Source organism: Pistacia vera, unplaced genomic scaffold (genome assembly GCF_008641045.1).
Source record: "Pistacia vera cultivar Batoury unplaced genomic scaffold, PisVer_v2 Contig223, whole genome shotgun sequence".
Lineage (NCBI taxonomy): Eukaryota > Viridiplantae > Streptophyta > Magnoliopsida > Sapindales > Anacardiaceae > Pistacia > Pistacia vera.
In genome coordinates this window covers 2,750,975-2,767,402 of record NW_022196028.1, presented here as the reverse complement: position 1 = coordinate 2,767,402, position 16,428 = coordinate 2,750,975, and the positions used below count along the sequence as shown (strand labels likewise).

At 35.3% G+C, this 16,428-nt stretch overlaps 2 protein-coding genes and 1 long non-coding RNA gene across 4 annotated transcripts; 1 reads left to right on the top strand and 2 right to left on the bottom strand.

Annotated features, from left to right (window-relative positions):
- Positions 1–3,580: 3,580 nt before the first annotated feature.
- On the top strand, positions 3,581–8,882 carry LOC116130601 ((-)-kolavenyl diphosphate synthase TPS28, chloroplastic-like). The gene is made up of 15 exons (XM_031416323.1): positions 3,581–3,818; positions 4,424–4,519; positions 4,630–4,715; positions 4,852–5,155; positions 5,252–5,435; positions 5,631–5,845; positions 5,950–6,070; positions 6,170–6,282; positions 6,378–6,604; positions 6,955–7,070; positions 7,420–7,518; positions 7,599–7,856; positions 7,951–8,074; positions 8,262–8,456; positions 8,568–8,882. Exons 1-15 carry the CDS (start codon positions 3,698–3,700, stop codon positions 8,787–8,789), a joined length of 2,481 nt encoding a protein of 826 aa, XP_031272183.1. The 5' UTR covers positions 3,581–3,697; the 3' UTR covers positions 8,790–8,882.
- LOC116130602 lies at positions 8,308–10,349 on the bottom strand. 2 transcript variants are annotated; one of them, XR_004128087.1, is made up of 3 exons: positions 9,963–10,349; positions 9,713–9,864; positions 8,308–8,721 (listed from the first exon to the last, which is right to left on the bottom strand). It is a non-coding gene; the product is annotated as an uncharacterized LOC116130602 (long non-coding RNA). The 2 variants fall into 2 exon arrangements; XR_004128088.1 differs by having other exon boundaries at positions 8,308–9,864; positions 9,963–10,034; positions 10,132–10,349.
- Positions 10,350–10,683: 334 nt separating this feature from the next.
- On the bottom strand, positions 10,684–16,006 carry LOC116130549 (N-terminal acetyltransferase B complex catalytic subunit NAA20). Its single transcript, XM_031416274.1, has 6 exons — positions 15,730–16,006; positions 15,533–15,623; positions 14,652–14,784; positions 12,747–12,816; positions 11,160–11,220; positions 10,684–11,070 (listed from the first exon to the last, which is right to left on the bottom strand). The coding sequence occupies exons 1-6, from the start codon at positions 15,805–15,807 to the stop codon at positions 10,979–10,981; spliced, it is 525 nt and encodes a 174-aa protein (XP_031272134.1). The 5' UTR covers positions 15,808–16,006; the 3' UTR covers positions 10,684–10,978.
- Between the last annotated feature and the right edge of the window lie 422 nt (positions 16,007–16,428).

Genomic DNA, 16,428 nt, shown 5'->3' with positions numbered 1-16,428 from the left:
ATATGAGATCTATAGCTCAAGTTATTGTCAAAATACTGAAGCATATTCCAAATCAAAGCTCTCAGATAGCGTGGCCAAATCGCTCAGATCACTATGATCTTCAACTTCAGATCGCATGGCCAGATCGCTCAAATCTCTTGGATTAGAAAGATCTCGCTGGCTCTCTAACTCTTAAGCTCTCAAGCTCTCGAGCTCCCAAGCTATCGAGCTCTCAAGTTAGATCTCTAGCTCTCAAGCTAGCTCTATAACTCCCAAGATATCGAGCTATCGAGCTCTCAAAATAGCTCTCTAGCTCCCAGAGTGCTCAGATCACACATTCGAGATCGTTGAGATTGAGCGTTCAAGGTCATTGAGGGCATGCGTTCAAGATCGTTGAGATCACACGTTCAAGATCAATGAGAACACACGTTCAAGATCATTAAGATCACGTGTTTAGATCATTCAGATCGCTCTTTCGAGCGGCCAGATCGTGCTACTGAGCATACAGATTGTGCTTCCGAGCATCCAGATCGCGCTTCTGAGCGCTCAAATCACTAACCCTATGCTCTCAAATCAAGCTCTCCATGTTTTCTGATCGAGCAATGCTCTTAGATCAAGCTCTCCATGCTTTATGATGAGCAATGCTCTCAGTTCAAGCTCTCCATGCTTTCTGATCGAGCAATACTCTCAGATCAAGCTCTTCATGCTTTCTAATCGAACTATGCTCTCAGATCAAGCTCTTCTTGCTTTCTGATCGATCTATGCTCTCAGATCAAGTTTTTCATGCTTTCTGATCAAACTATGCTCTCAGATCAAGCTTTCCATGCTTTCTGATCGAGCAATGCTTTCAGATCAAACTTTCCATGCTTTCTGATCGAGCTATACTCTCAGATCAAGTTCTTCATGCTTTCTGATCAAACTATGCTCTCAAATCAAGTTCTCTGCGCTTTCCAATCGAACTCTTTGGACTCTCAGATTGAGCTCTTTATGCTCTCTGATCGAGCTTTTTATGTTCTCAGATTGAGCTCTTAATGCTCCCTGATTAAGCTCATAAGCTCGCTCATTCGCTTGAGATCACATGTTCAAAATCTCTCAGATCTCTTAGATCGCGCCAGGCATAACTCAAGTTCTTCAGTTTGAGACTGTAACCTATAATGCGACAGCCATCCAGATCAAAGACATGAGTTTTTTAAGCGCGATTACGCACTCCAAAAACTAGAGGGCTATTGTTGTGTAGTCAATCTAAAGGGGATAATTCCCTATTAAGAGAGAAGATATTTAGATTGACTCAATTTGGAAGAAAGATATTCAGATTGACTTAGACTCCAACTAAGGTAGCCGAAGATCATGCAACTTCTTAATTCTCCGTATTTGAATATTATCTCAACTCTATCATGTAAATGAGTGTTATATAAACCCATCATAACTTGCTTTTAGGGGGGGCTGGGCAATTGTTTTAAGCAATTTTTTCTAGAAATTATACTATTCTTTGTAAGTTCTCAAAAGCAATAAGATAACAGTGAACATACGTTCAAGTTCTAACTTGCCGGCCCACTTTAAAAATCTCTTTGCCATTTACTTTATTGCATTTATTATTCATCCACTGTTAGTTATCCGTAATCTCACACACACTAATTCTGATCCCATCAAGGCCCATTAGATCACTCTAATTGGTGCAGATTACTATATCAACACATAAAATTTAGCTTATATTTTTATCTCATTGATAATGAAATAATTGTAGTACCTGTAACATTGCTTGAAATCATTAACTCAAGCGTCTCTTATTACATAAATTCAGGGGTCTGTCCTAACACCAATGATTAATATTAAGTTCATATATATATATATATAACTTAAGTGTCTCTTCTTATATATATATGTATATAACTTAAGTGTCTCTTCTTACATAAAATTCAGGGGTCTGTCCTAACACCAATGATTAATATTAAGTGATATATATATATATATAGATATATATATAATATATATATATATATATCTATATATATATATATATTATATATATATAGGAATTGCGGCGTAATTTATATTTTCATTATATAAAGAGTCAAATATTGGACCAACACATTAAAACTCACCAATTAATAACAATCATTTATTGAAGAGAAATATGTGGTGATACATTTATTAATAAGACTAATTAAAAATGTCACATTTTGATCAAAATTTGACATTTTAATTAATCTTATTAAATTAATAAATTATTTGAGTAGAGTCAAAATGTACGTGATTAATTTAATAGTAGGTTAAATTAAGCACGTACATTAATTAAGATTTCACAACCAAAATGCAAATATTTAGAGTCGGTTTGGTTCATTATTATGATACTTTTTAGAATAATATTTTGAAAAAAGTAAAATTAAATTATGTTTACGAGAAATGTAATTATTAATATTTTGTGAGATGAATAAAGTAGAATAGAATTTTGAGAATATTGAAATAAATATATTTTTGGGTTTTAACTTTATTAAAAAAACCAGAATAACATTTAAAAGAGTGTACCAAATGAAGCTAAGATTTTATTAACAAGCCTATTTATAGAAAGGCACGAATCAGATGATGGGCTAGGCTTTCTATAATGATCCAAAGGTTTTATTAACAAGCATATTTATAGTTCTTTTACCAGATTCTCTGTATTTAAGAAATTAATTAAAGGTTTTAATTAATTAATTACTTACTTAACTAGGTGGCCACTAAATATGGAAGTCTGTCAACCATGCAAGGTTTTTGATATTCTTATGATAAGATTAAAGACAGCATAGATATTGAATTACATTACCAATTATCACTTAAAAATTTTTATTGTAAACGCAGACATTTGCAAATATTTAAAAAAATGAAAATTAATGACTTCTTAAAATGATTCTCTGGCTTAATTGCTATTTATATATTATTATAGATAATGGGAGAATGTTAATTGCTATTTATATATTATTATAAATAATGGGAGAATGTTAATTGCTAATTATACATTTTTATAAATTAGCCCTCAAAGTTTAAAAACTTTATCATAGATACCCCTTGGCTCTAACTTCGTTATATTGTCGTTAGGTTAATAAAACACATTTTTATAAGACCAAAGTTATTATTTCACCCATCTCCCACAAATGACAACATAACTGAGTTAGGACAAAAGGGTATCTATGATACAATTTTCAAATTATGAGGGTCTATTTGTAAAACGTGCAAAAGTTGTCATTTGAAATATATAATAAATCTACAAACCTCAAGGGTAGTCTTGCCATTCTCCCTATAAAACATATATATCTGTAGATTTTATAACAAAAAAGGAATAACATTTAATATTTTAATATCACAGCCAAGGTTGTTGTCATGGGTTTCAGATGATATTATGATAAGTCCCATATAAATAGCAGGAACAAAAATTGAGTAACAGTATCAAAGGCATCATTGCTCACCACTAGCTGAGATAAAACCTTGAAAAATAAAAAGTTCAAAGAAAAAAGAGAGAGAGAGAGAGAGAGAGAGAGAGAGAGAGAGAGAGAGAGAGAAATAGAAGAGAAGAGAAGAAGGAAAAGGACAGGACCTCAATTCCATAGTTTTGGATGATCCCATGCAGCTAATAGCGGGAATCTCTTGGGAAGTCGATTCTGTCCGGTTGCTTCCCTCTCTTCTCTTTTAAATACTTAAGTCTTTTGGCTATCTTCTTCTTCACTGCAAAACAAAATACATCATGTCTTCTCATTCCACCTTTGCTCTCTCTCCTGTTGTGGTTCCCGGCACCCCACGATCTTCTTCTTCTTTCTCCAACAATTATCATAATAATCACCATCAGCGATTTCTCTTTTTCTCTAGTAAGTTTCTCTACCTTTTCTTACTTTTATATTTCTTTACTTTTCTCTTTGGAATCCGTTTCAATATGCATATAAACAGAGGCCTCATATGTCAGCAATTCGCTGATTGAACCAGAAGCAAAACAGTAACTATTTGCTAATCTTTTTCTTTTTCTCATTTCAACTTGATAATTATCCAGAATGTCATGTCTGTTAATCAGATCTTTTTTCTGAAACATTTGGTTTGAGGTTTGAGAAAACACATTTGAAAAAGAAATTAGAAGTAATTAGAATTCTTATAAATATAGATTAAGATATGTTCCATTAAGTTCTAAGGTGGCCACTTTCAGTGAGTTTAAAAATGTGTTCATTTTTAATTTCCAGTGAAAAAGAAAAAGAAATCCTTTTTCTTAATGCTTTTTGGTTTCTACTTTTATATTTTGTACTACTGTTGAAAAAGCCATTGGTATTACTTGATAGCAGCATCGTATATTTCCCAAACAAGCAGGCCATGTTTGTATTCTTTGTGTTTTCCATTAACCTGTTTTGCTTTTTAAATTATATGTCAATTTTTAATTACCAGCCAAGAAAAATAAATTAATTTGAATTTTATCTTCTTCTTACAGGTGTTTGGCCGTTTGGGGCCAAAGACAAACGAGTTATCTTTGATATTATTCCAAGATGCAGTAGTAGCAGTGCTCTATCAAGACCTCGAATCCAAGGTACGATGATAGTTTTGATTTTATATTTTTTTTAAATAAATATTGGATCCATACACTTATACATACTCATGTACGTACAAATAATGTTAATTATCAAAATTTGCATACAGATTATGCGGACGTGTTTCAGACTAGTCTTCAAGTGATAAAGTGGCCAGAGATTGTGGAAGATGACATAGAAGAGGAAGATCTTGAGGTTCTTTCAACAAAAAAGACTTTTATTTTTTTTTCCTTTCTTACTTTTTTAACTTTTTTTGTGATATAAGATATGCAATAAAAGGAAATGGAACTTTATGGTAGTTATGATGTGATTTGTTTAATTAAATATATAGGTTTCTTTACCAAATGAGATCAAGGAATGCGTCCATACCATTAGATCGATGTTGGACTCCATGGATGATGGAGAAATAACCATTTCGGCTTATGACACAGCATGGGTTGCTCTTGTTGAAGATGTCAATGGCAGTAGAGCTCCTCAATTCCCATGTAGCCTTCAATGGATCGCCAAAAATCAACTTCCCGATGGCTCGTGGGGCGACGATAAAATATTTTCAGCACATGATCGGTTGATCAACACATTAGCCTGTGTTGTAGCACTAAAATCATGGAATATCCATGAGGATAAGTGTGAGAAAGGTATTGAAATTAAGAAAGAAAAAAAAATTAACTTAGATTAGCTTAGTCTCTAAGTATAGTAATATTCTAAATTTTTACCTTTTGTCATGATACTAGGAATGAGATTTTTTAATGAAAACATATCGAAGATTGAAAATGAGAATGATGAGCACATGCCAATCGGATTTGAAGTTGCTTTCCCTTCTCTTCTAGAGATAGCCCGCAGTTTAGAGATTGAAGTGCCAGGTAATTCAGCAGTGCTGCAAAAGATCTATACAAAGAGAAATTTAAAGCTCACAAGGTTAGATTTCATTGAGAACTCTCAAGCTTCCATCATAATTATGTTGGTTACTTTTATTATTATTACTATTCAATTTTTATTGTAAGACATTATTAAAATGGAGAAAAAAAGTGACCTTATCTTTAAAGAAATAGCTAGGCCCCTTTTGTTATCTGATAACGTGGATCTAATGTAATAATTATGCGTGTGGGATAGGATACCAAGAGACATAATGCACAATATGCCCACAACATTACTCCACAGTTTGGAAGGAATGCCAGACCTCGATTGGAATAAGCTTCTGAAATTACAGTGCCAAGATGGCTCCTTCTTGTTCTCTCCATCCTCCACTGCCTATGCGCTCATGCAAACTAAGGATGATAAATGCTTGAAATATTTAAAAAGAACTGTCCAAAGATTCAATGGTGGAGGTACATGTATACAAATTAACCTCCTTTAATTTAATTTTACTAAAAACTCCCATTTTCACTTAGTTTTTTTTTTTCTAATTTTGTATCAATGTATTTTGATTTAGTCCCGAATGTGTATCCGGTTGACATGTTCCAACGTCTATGGGCGGTGGATCGCTTGCAGCGCCTCGGAATTTCAAGATTTTTCCAGCCGGAGATTACTCAATCTATGGAGTATGTTTACAGGTATGATATATAATAAATAATAAAATAACCAACTACATAATTTATTAATCACAGTAATAATAAGATTATTAAAAGTGTTATTAATTAATTAAATTTCAGATATTGGACTGAAGAAGGTATTTGCTGGGCAAGAAATACTCGGGTTCATGACATTGATGACACAGCCATGGGATTTAGGCTATTAAGATTACATGGTTTTGACGTTTCTGCAGGTAAGTTCAGAAAAAAAATCAATCCCTAAAATTGTATGATTTTTCTTCTGCATATTTGAATTTTCGTGATCTTCCTTTTTCGATGTGTATCACAGACGTGTTTCAGCATTTTGAGAAAGGCGGCGAGTTCTTCTGCTTCGCCGGGCAATCGAATCAGGCGGTAACCGGAATATACAACCTGTATAGAGCTTCTCAAACTCTGTTCCCCGGAGAGAAAATCCTGGACAATGCCAAGCAGTTTTCAGCAAAGTTTTTAAGAGAAAAACAAGCTGCCAACGGGCTTCTGGATAAATGGATCATAACGAAAGACTTACCCGGCGAGGTATGACCAAAAAAGTTCTTCAAACATTTAATATCTTTTCACTGTTGGCACAAAGTGGAGCTGGATTATCTAACCAATCTCATTAAAAAAATCTGATTATTCATAAACAACTGTATTCATCACTGTTAATATTTGATGTTGAGCTTTAATATTGGGGAGTGGCCACTGACAGAACATCCAAAAAAGTGAAATGAAATTACAACTACACGAAAAATTACTCAAAAAGCCTTAATTAGAACAGCTATTTTGGCTGGAAGCAAATCGCCATTGGCATCTGATGAGTCACCAGCGTAAATAATAAACTATACAGGAAAATGACAGATGAATTAAGAAAGTGGTGATTTTGACAGGTGGGTTTCGCTTTGGAGCTTCCATGGTACGCAAGTTTGCCTAGAATCGAAACGAGACTATACATAGAACAATATGGCGGCGAAGACGACATTTGGATTGGCAAAACCCTTTACAGGTATACGAATTGATCGTTTGTTTGTGCTTTTTTAAATGCATTTATATGAATTTTCAAACAAGAATCTTTGTATTTGACGAACCCCAGTTCCAGATACGTCCAGTCAACTCAATCCACGACCTGATTAAAGCTATTCAGTGTTTGCTACAATACAAAGCTTAGCAGGCTTCCATCTTTATCAATTATCATTGTTGTATTTAGACATGTCTGTTAGTAATAATTCATTTAAATTTTAATTTTAATTATCTGCATGCAAGTCTTCCCGACTCACGTGTTCGAGAACACAATTAAGATCAAAGTTTCCAGAAAACTTTGTATTATATTATATTAATTTAATTTTTAACCCCAGGATGCCCTGCGTAAACAATGAGATTTATCTTGAACTTGCGAAATTAGACTACAACAATTGCCAAGCTATACATCTGAGCGAATGGGACTCCATGAAAAAGTGAGTGATTCATTTGATTAATTGTGTATATTTACATAATTTTTCTAATGATATGAACTCATAAACTAATATATTTTCAGGTGGTACTCTGAGTGTAAACTTGAGAGATTTGGAATCAGCGTCGGACGCCTTCTGTTAGCATATTTTGTGGCATCAGCTAGTATATTTGAACCAGAAAGGTGGCAAAAGAGAATGGCTTGGGCGAAGACCGCCATTCTGGTGGAGACAATCACATCTTATTTCGACAACCGGAATGATTCCGGTAAGCTGAGAAGAGCCTTTGTGAATCAGTTCAGACACTATATCAATGCACAAGACTACATCAATATTAATGGAAGGTATATATATGTATTTACATACGTAGCTCTTTTTAATTCTTTTATTATTATTAAATAGGTTTAAAATTAATATTGCATGTGATTTGTGTTACAGAAGGTTGGAATCAGACAAAATAAGACAGGGATTTATTAGGGCATTGCTTGGAACGCTGAACCAAATTTCACTAGACGCATTGGTAACACAAGGACGAGACAATAGCCACCATTTACGACTAGCTGTAAGTATATTTTTTAATTAAACATGTGCAAAATTAAAGCTTTAATTAAGAGAAGACCAACTTAATTTCCTTGGAAAGAGTAACAGAAACCAATTTTTGCCGATAACCAAAGAAACGAATGAATCCAAAGAATTGAGTTAATGGGGTTTTGTTTTGTTTTGTTTGGTTTCTCCGACACAATATGCAGTGGGACAAATGGCTGATGAAGTGGGAAGCAGAAGGAAATAGGCACCAAGGAGAAGCAGAGTTAATTATACAAACAATTAATTTAACTTCTGGCCGTTGGATCTCGGAGGAGCTCTTGTCTCATCCTCAATACTTGAGACTCTCCCACCTCACCAACACAATTTGCCATAAACTTGCTCATTTCCAAAACCAAAAGGTCAGTAATGTCAGACTCATCAAGAAAAAAATCCAATTCTAGTTTTTAATTTCCTTGGGGCATAAAATTTCTTGATTAATCTTGGATTTTTTTTTTTTTTTTTTTTTTCAGGTAAATGACAATGCTGACAGTGTTGGCATCGCAAGCCTCCAAATAGAGTCCGATATGCAAGAACTTGTGCAGATAGTGCTCCAACAGTCTTCAGATGACATCGACTCGGATATTAAGCAGACATTTCTCACAGTTGCTAAGAGTTTTTACTACACTGCATATTGTGATCATGAAACTATCAATTATCACATTGACACCCTACTCTTTCAAAGAGTGGAGTGATCAATGTATATGTATAATTCAATGCCATCTCTGCATGTGCATATTTTGCTTAATTACATTGCGGAAAAAATAAAAGGGTAAATAAAACAAAAGAAGATCGTTGAATATCTTTGAAAAATCAAAGTTCCCATGACGGATTTGTGCAAACAAAGAAAGTGGAAATGAAATGGTATACCACATTGAATTGTTTTGCTAAGAAAGAGGGGCTCTTTTGAAGGTGTTGGTGAGGTGGTTTCCTCCTAAATGAATGGTGAAGAAAAATGGCAGACAGTGAAACACAATAACACGTGACGAGGTTGAATATCATTCTATTCAACTTCAAAGTGGACGTTCACCAAATCCCATATCAAGAGATTTGGTAAACGGGCAATGGCCAAGTCTTTCATTGCATCCACTTGTAAAGTGTCTTGTGTTTGTCCCACCTCTTCATCGTAACCCAACTTGATCCTTTTTTTCTATCTAGAAGAAAACTGCCCTTTTATCATCAATTGACTAAGGCCATAAAATGATGACAAATCACCTTATTATGGGTTTCATTTTCTTCATCGTGCCATAAAAATGGATCACTTTGGTGGGGATTAGGTGAAATAGACACCTAAAAATCATACACTTAAGGGAGCTAGGAAAGGAAAAACCCAAACCAAAAATTACACTAATTTGTTCAAATGCAATTGAAAATGGGTATAATCTGAATTCCCAAATCAAACACAAAGATCGTATTAAAAAGCAGAGGGGGAGAGAGAGAGCTTACGGTTGGCATCATAGTTTGGCATTATTTGAGATGACAAAATGATGAAAAGGGTATAGCATAAAAGCAAATGAGAGGTAGAATCTTGCTTTTGCAAGGTATGTAAGGTAAAAAGACATGATGGAGAATTTCAATGACAAGGGTAAAAGTGCGATGAAAGTTTCAGAAAGAGTACCAAAGCAAAATGGACATTTATTTGGACAGAAACTTATTTTAGTAATGCACCTCCAACCTCCATCACCTCTTTGCTACTTTGGAGTTCGGTTCTTTTCTGAATTAGGAAGAGGGCACGTGAGGACCCCTCCTCTTCTACCTTGTTCCTTTGCCCTGCAAGCGGCGAACATGCAAATCACATGGGACCATCTCACCATATGCTATCAATAATCATATCAACCACCCAAAATAAATATAAATAAAAACAATACCTGTGTTTGTGGTTCCAAACAAGGGGTCAATATCCCATGTTTTTATATCCTGTCCTGCTTACTCAAATGAACCTGATATTCTTGTTCTCAAGTTAAAACTTTCGGTGATTGAATCGGCATTTCCTCTCTCAATTACTTGTGTTAAACATAAAATCAAACAGATACGTACATGTACAGCAATGTTGATAAAGCATCTCGAAATCTTAAATTTGAGAAGCTGTCCACCCTTGTCGCAGACAAGAAACACTCGGTCCATTAAGGCATCCTCTTCTTTACTTGTACGGTTTGATGCTAGGCATTGTTTCAACTCGAAAAAAGAAAATATATGCTAGCGTAATTTTATGGATATGTCCAATATGACTTGAGCCCAATTCAGATTATGGTGTCCGCTTCTGCAATTCAGCTGATATCACTTTGAGATTCGGTCCAACTAACGACTAGTGCATGCTCAACTAAATAACTTGTTTCAACTAATAAGGTCGCTCTACTTTTAGACACAAAGCATAATGAAACGTTAAAATGCAGTGTATTTCCATGAAATTATAAACTTTTAACATGCTCAGACAGAAGTTCAAGCCAGGATCATTCTCTAATCCTGAAAGCTCCTCATATCACCACTTAATCTTAAAGAAAAAGGTAACTGTTCACGTTTGCATGACATATAATAAAATTCATCAAGTACCACACAGATAATTTTTTGTGCAATAATGGAAAACTTAAGTGCCAAAAGAAAATTTCATATAGTACAGCAAAGAATATGCATGTCACCCAAGAATTCTACCAAAGAAAAAAAACCAAACTTTCAAACAAAGCAGGATTAACTTTGAAACCATTAGAAAATAGGAACATATCTTGGTGTTGCAAGTCATTGTGAAAAAATACAACCTCAAATCTCACATTTGACATGCACAAACTTTAGAGTCTACAATATGCCTAACCTCCGCATCTCCATAAGTCACAAGCACATGCTAAAGCATCATCAAGTTCAGAAGGCAAAATCATCATGGGTAGCGCAGCTAATCATACTCCAATTCATCAGGTGTAACTGGCCTTTTGAGGGGGATGATGGATTTCTTTTCAGTGTCACGAGATAACGCTTTCCTCATATCTGAAAATAGACCATAAAGTGATAAAAGATGAAAAACAACACAATGATAAAACAAAATAACGATGTCAGCATTAGACAAAACTGCTCACCTAAACCATCTTCCTCCCCTGAGTAATAGCGTAGAACCCGTCTATATATTACATAGCCAAGCTGTTTAAATAACAAAGGATAAAATGAGCATCATCATGTCATCACACACAACATATGTGGGGTTGAACAGGATAAAATGAGCATCATCATGTCATCACACACAACATATGTGGGGTTAGTTCAAGAGAATAATCATGTTATTGTTTTCCACAGCATCCTTCTTGTTCAAACATGAATTAAGTAGCAAGACAAGTGGTGAATTGGCCATTTTTCACAAGTTGATAACACAGTCTACCGTATTGTCAACCAACCAACCAGAAATATAAATTCTTTTACAANCATCACACACAACATATGTGCGGTTAGTTCAAGAGAATAATCATGTTATTGTTTTCCACAGCATCCTTCTTGTTCAAACATGAATTAAGTAGCAAGACAAGTGGTGAATTGGCCATTTTTCACAAGTTGATAACACAGTCTACCGTATTGTCAACCAACCAACCAGAAATATAAATTCTTTTACAAGCCACACCGGTTTTCCTTCATTCGTCTAGCATCTTTATGGGCTTCGGTTTTTAAAGAATTTCAAAATTCTTTTTTCTTCTTCACTCAGCTTAATTAGGGAGATGTTATTTGATGATTAGTTTCTTGGGGGTGGTTTTGTAGTAAGGATTAGTCACATGGCTCCATGGGCTAATTGTTACATAAGATTCACTCACACAAAGTTTTATAGCTTTTGTCCCTCAAGTGTTATTAGTAACTGTGGACAGCTGGTCCACTTTTGTAGTTCTTTATTAATTGAACTTGTTTCCTATTAAAAAAAATCAGTAGCCTTAGACATCTGAAGAGAGTCCAAGTTCATAGCATATTTCCTACACCCTCAACTGTTGAGCATGTCCTCATAGATCCTCTGTTAGAAGAAAGCAGAAGACTGTTTATGAGAGTCAGGAGGTGTTGGGGTCAAGATAGATGAAAGGGTGCCCAAAGTTACCATAAATTTTTAGGGACAGAGAGAGAAGGAAATAATGACACAGTGCCTCCTCACAAGACAGTAGCTACCATCCTACAAATGCACATTTATGGGAATAACTAGTAGATCATGCATCCGTATGGTGTTGATGTAGAGTACTCAAAACATGCTACTTCAGTAATAACAATTTGACAATGCTGTTCACAAGGAGGGCAACTGGACTTGGTAACCATATCAATAGCATTTATCCATCATTAAAGTGGATATAAGAATCATGTCGACCTCAATTCCAATCTCATATGGCACATAATTGGCAGAAATAAACTTACTAGTACTCTTATGAATTTGAATAACAATGGCATTTAACTCTTATTTGTGGAAAAACTAACTTCAAAATCTTGAACAAGGGTTAAGACTAGAATCTAAAGCAAAAAAGGTTGGTGATAGGAAAAAGATAATGCTATATTGGAAGGGAAAAAAAAAATCATTCCAGCAATTGGGACATATTTGAATCAAATGGCTGTAGCTTAGAAATAATGGAAATAGACGATATAGCAACTAAGCACATATTTAATCACACATCCAAAACTGAAAGAGAAGTTCAAAAGATTCTTACTTTTTCATACATCTTTATGGCTGGTGTGTTTGAAGCTCTCACAAAAAGATCCACAAAATAAGCATTATCGCTGCCAAGATAAAGTTCTTATTGATAAGAAAGCTGGTATTAAAATAAAACAACTAAAAACAACAATAAGAACCATGAAAACTAAACCAGCAACTGCCACACCAATAAGTAACAGAAGAAAAGAAGATGTTACCAAGGGAGGCTTGTAAATTTAGTCAAGGTACCAGTATAAGTTAGCAAACCATAGTTTTGCAAGAGAAATAATATTGAGTACACTTTGCAGCATACGCGGGACAATGCCAATTTCAAACATTGCCATATCATGAACAGTAACATTTTTTAAAGAAAAGCCAAAGGAAAGCGGATATATTTCTCCAAAACACTACTCCAATACAATAGTGCAGTGGTGATGGAAAATGCTAACACAGGAACCAGAGATGCACATGACAGCACATAGTTGACTTGCTCGGTGCACTCATCAATAAACAGTTCAACCTAAATTCACAGCTTGCGGGAAAAAAGACAGAAAAAAAAAAAAACCCCAGACTTCTTGTTCAATCAAGGTAAGTCAACAATACAATAAGCATGATGTCATTCTCGCAATTTCATGTCCACCTATGTATTTATTAAAATCTCCGTGTCAACTTAAAACTCAAATAACAAAGTATAAAGACATGCGAAAAAGTGATTAATATCAGACAGTGAGACAAACCTCCTGACTACATGAATAATCATAGAACCAACCCAGGTTCTGAAACCCGACCTAGGATGTCACCTGGCCAAGGGGTTGGGTCCCGGTTTGCCCGGTCCCACCAGTAAACCGGCAGTCCCAAGGGGTCCAGAAAGTTTGAAATCTTGCAAACACACCCCTGAAAAATACGAAGCAATCCCCGCAGGTTTGAAATCTATCAAATACACCACTGCAATCTGACCCTAAATTGATTTTTCCAGCTGATTCCGGCGGCCAAAATTCAATCCGACACCACCACCTGAACCACCGTCCTCCACTGTACAAAACCCCCCTAAATCCGAAACTTAATAGCCCACCGTTTGCCAGTCGTGACTCGCGAACAACGCCGCAATTGGGTTGATTTTTCCAGCCAAATTCTGGCTGATTCCGACGTCCAAAATTCAATCCGACACTTCCACCTGAACCACCGGCCTCCACTCTACAAATGCCCTCTAACCCCAACACTTGATAGCCTCTCGTTCACCGGCGATCATACTAGGGATTTGGTGAATAGTTTGGAGAGGGTGCTAGTCACCGGTTGGACCAGTCCGACCGGCCAATCCGGTTCAATTTTCAGAACCTTGGAATCAACAGAACACCAAAAGAAAGAGAGAGAGAGGAAAATAAAAAGATAATTTGCAAAAATTACATTAAAATCAATATTCTGTCCTTGAACTTCAATTATTTTATACCTAAGCATCTCTGCCCTTTAATTTTTCTTCTGTGGATTAGGGAAGGGATAGTTATAAGCACCTCAAAAACATCATATAAGTGCTCATAGGCATATAAATATAAATATACACAAAAGAGATGATTTCAACTACATGATTTTTGATTACGATAGTTGTGATTCACAACCAGTCTAATATATAACCTCTGGCATAAGGTATCAAAAGCGCTATCAAATTTATACCTAACAGTTAACAGGTCAACACCTACGTATTATAAGTTCCAGCATGAATACAATTGAGCAGGAGTCAACAAAGCATCCAAATTTGATACATAGAAATTTTCTCATTATCGGTGTCAGGTAGAAACAGTATCACAATATATGAATAGGTTTTAAATGGTCACTGAAAATAGCAAATGAGCCAGTGAAGCTTAAAAATAGGTGGACTTAACATAGAAAAGCAGGTTTGACTTTATCTAGGGTAAAGAATCCTTACATCTTGTCACTGACGTCTTCCAGCAGATTCATCAGTTTCTTAGCCAGTTGCTGCCTGCGGTATTCTGGAGCAACAGTTACTGCAGTAACATGACCATGCCAAGACTCGCCTTGTCCTTCAACTTTTCCCATAACTAAAATCATATTTAATGCATTACGCAAACTTTCATCAATTCACAGGAACCGACCGAAACAGAAAATACAAAGCAAAGAGACATAACAAACAAAACTAACAAGAACAGGGGAAATTCAGATGCTATCCATTACACGTTCTTGTATAACCATCAGTTCTGAAGCTAGCAAAAATTTAGTTAAGACTATTATTCGAGGTGAACAAGAAAAAAACCCCCTTGGCCTACAACAGGTACCAAAATGCAAACAACTTCTCACAAAATTCTAAAAGTCCAAATTACATATCAGCGAACACAAATAGAACAGAATGAGCCCTGCGACCAACACTCCATCAGCCATAAACAACCATCCAATCCTTCGTTTGAACGCTTGACCACAGAATTGAATTCTAAACACGCTAGAAAAATTGGCAAAAGGTTGACTCTTAGCAGAGTAACCAAACACAATTTATCCCTTAATCCCTGGTCTAAAGGCAACAATATTCCAATGTTCACTAAATTTTTTGAAATCCCAAATAGATACTGAACGCAGGTGACACTTCAACAATGTCAATACAGATGAACATTGTACAATAAATTTAAGAAATTAAAAACCCAAGATACAAAATAAATAAATTCTACATGGCAACCCAATCACAGGCAATATCGTGTAAGCAGAAGTACAAAGTTAGAGATGTAATAATCCAAAATTAACCCTAAAATAATAAATAAACAAAAAGTTTGAAGGAAGAGTGAGAGGGAAAGTGCGTACTGTAACCCATGATTCGGTTACCGGGGCCTTCAGCGACGTGAAAATAGTCGGGCCATCTCGCCAAGTAGGTCATATAGAATGACATATTGAACTGTAACATCATGCGTATTTCAAGAAAGAACGAGAATCAGTGTCATCATCACCACGATGATTACGAGTTTCAGAAAGAATAAAAGAAAAAAAAAAAAAGAATTTACGGTTTCAGTAAGATGGTCAAGATTAACCGAAGTGAATCGGAGAAGATCGTTGCAGCAAAATCTGCGAATCGTCGTCATCTTGAAGGTAGGTGAAGTTCGTAAATGGAATCCTGGATTGTTCCAAGGTGGAGTTAAAAGAGAAGCCGGATAAGCGGGCTCGGGTCGGTTGTGTTTAAAATTCAACACCTGTTTATGCAAATTTCGCTCGAGGGTTTTGGCGCCGGGATTGTCCCAAGGTAGAGTTAAAAGAGAAGCTGGATAAGCGGGTTCGGGTCGGTTGTGTTTAAAATTCAATACCTATTTATGCAAATTTCACTCGAGGGTTTTGGCGCAAATGACCATTTCAGCGGGCTAAAATCGCCAATAATATTTTCTTTTACTTTTTGTCTTTTCGACAAAATGAGTTTTTTTTTTTAATCTAAATATTTTCAGTAATCATTCCTATTAAGGTTTATTAGAATTCAAATTCAGGAATCTATGTTAGACATTTTTGTTCTTTTATCATCTAATCACCTAATAATAGTTAAAATGATAATATTTGGTGTAAATTATAAAAAATTACTATAAATTTATATCTTATATATTTTTTTCTTTAATAAAGGTAGGAAAAAAAATATCAACCCTGGTAAGAGTTGGGCTGGGTTATACAATTTGGGCCAAGTAATCCGAAAAGGCTCAAATCCAACCACTAACTTACCC

Excerpts from the sequence above, each read along its gene's own strand:
- LOC116130601 (XM_031416323.1), top strand. The coding sequence starts at position 3,698 with ATGTCTTCTCATTCCACCTTTGCTCTCTCTCCTGTTGTGGTTCCCGGC. Across the intron at positions 6,605-6,954 it reads CGAAAGACTTACCCGGCGAG|GTGGGTTTCGCTTTGGAGCT; the intron begins GTATGACCAAAA and ends TGATTTTGACAG. Across the intron at positions 7,519-7,598 it reads GAATGGGACTCCATGAAAAA|GTGGTACTCTGAGTGTAAAC; the intron begins GTGAGTGATTCA and ends ATATATTTTCAG.
- LOC116130549 (XM_031416274.1), bottom strand. The coding sequence starts at position 15,807 with ATGACGACGATTCGCAGATTTTGCTGCAACGATCTTCTCCGATTCACT. Across the intron at positions 12,817-14,651 it reads GAAGACGTCAGTGACAAGAT|CGATAATGCTTATTTTGTGG; the intron begins GTAAGGATTCTT and ends TTATCTTGGCAG. Across the intron at positions 11,221-12,746 it reads CCATAAAGATGTATGAAAAA|CTTGGCTATGTAATATATAG; the intron begins GTAAGAATCTTT and ends TTATTTAAACAG.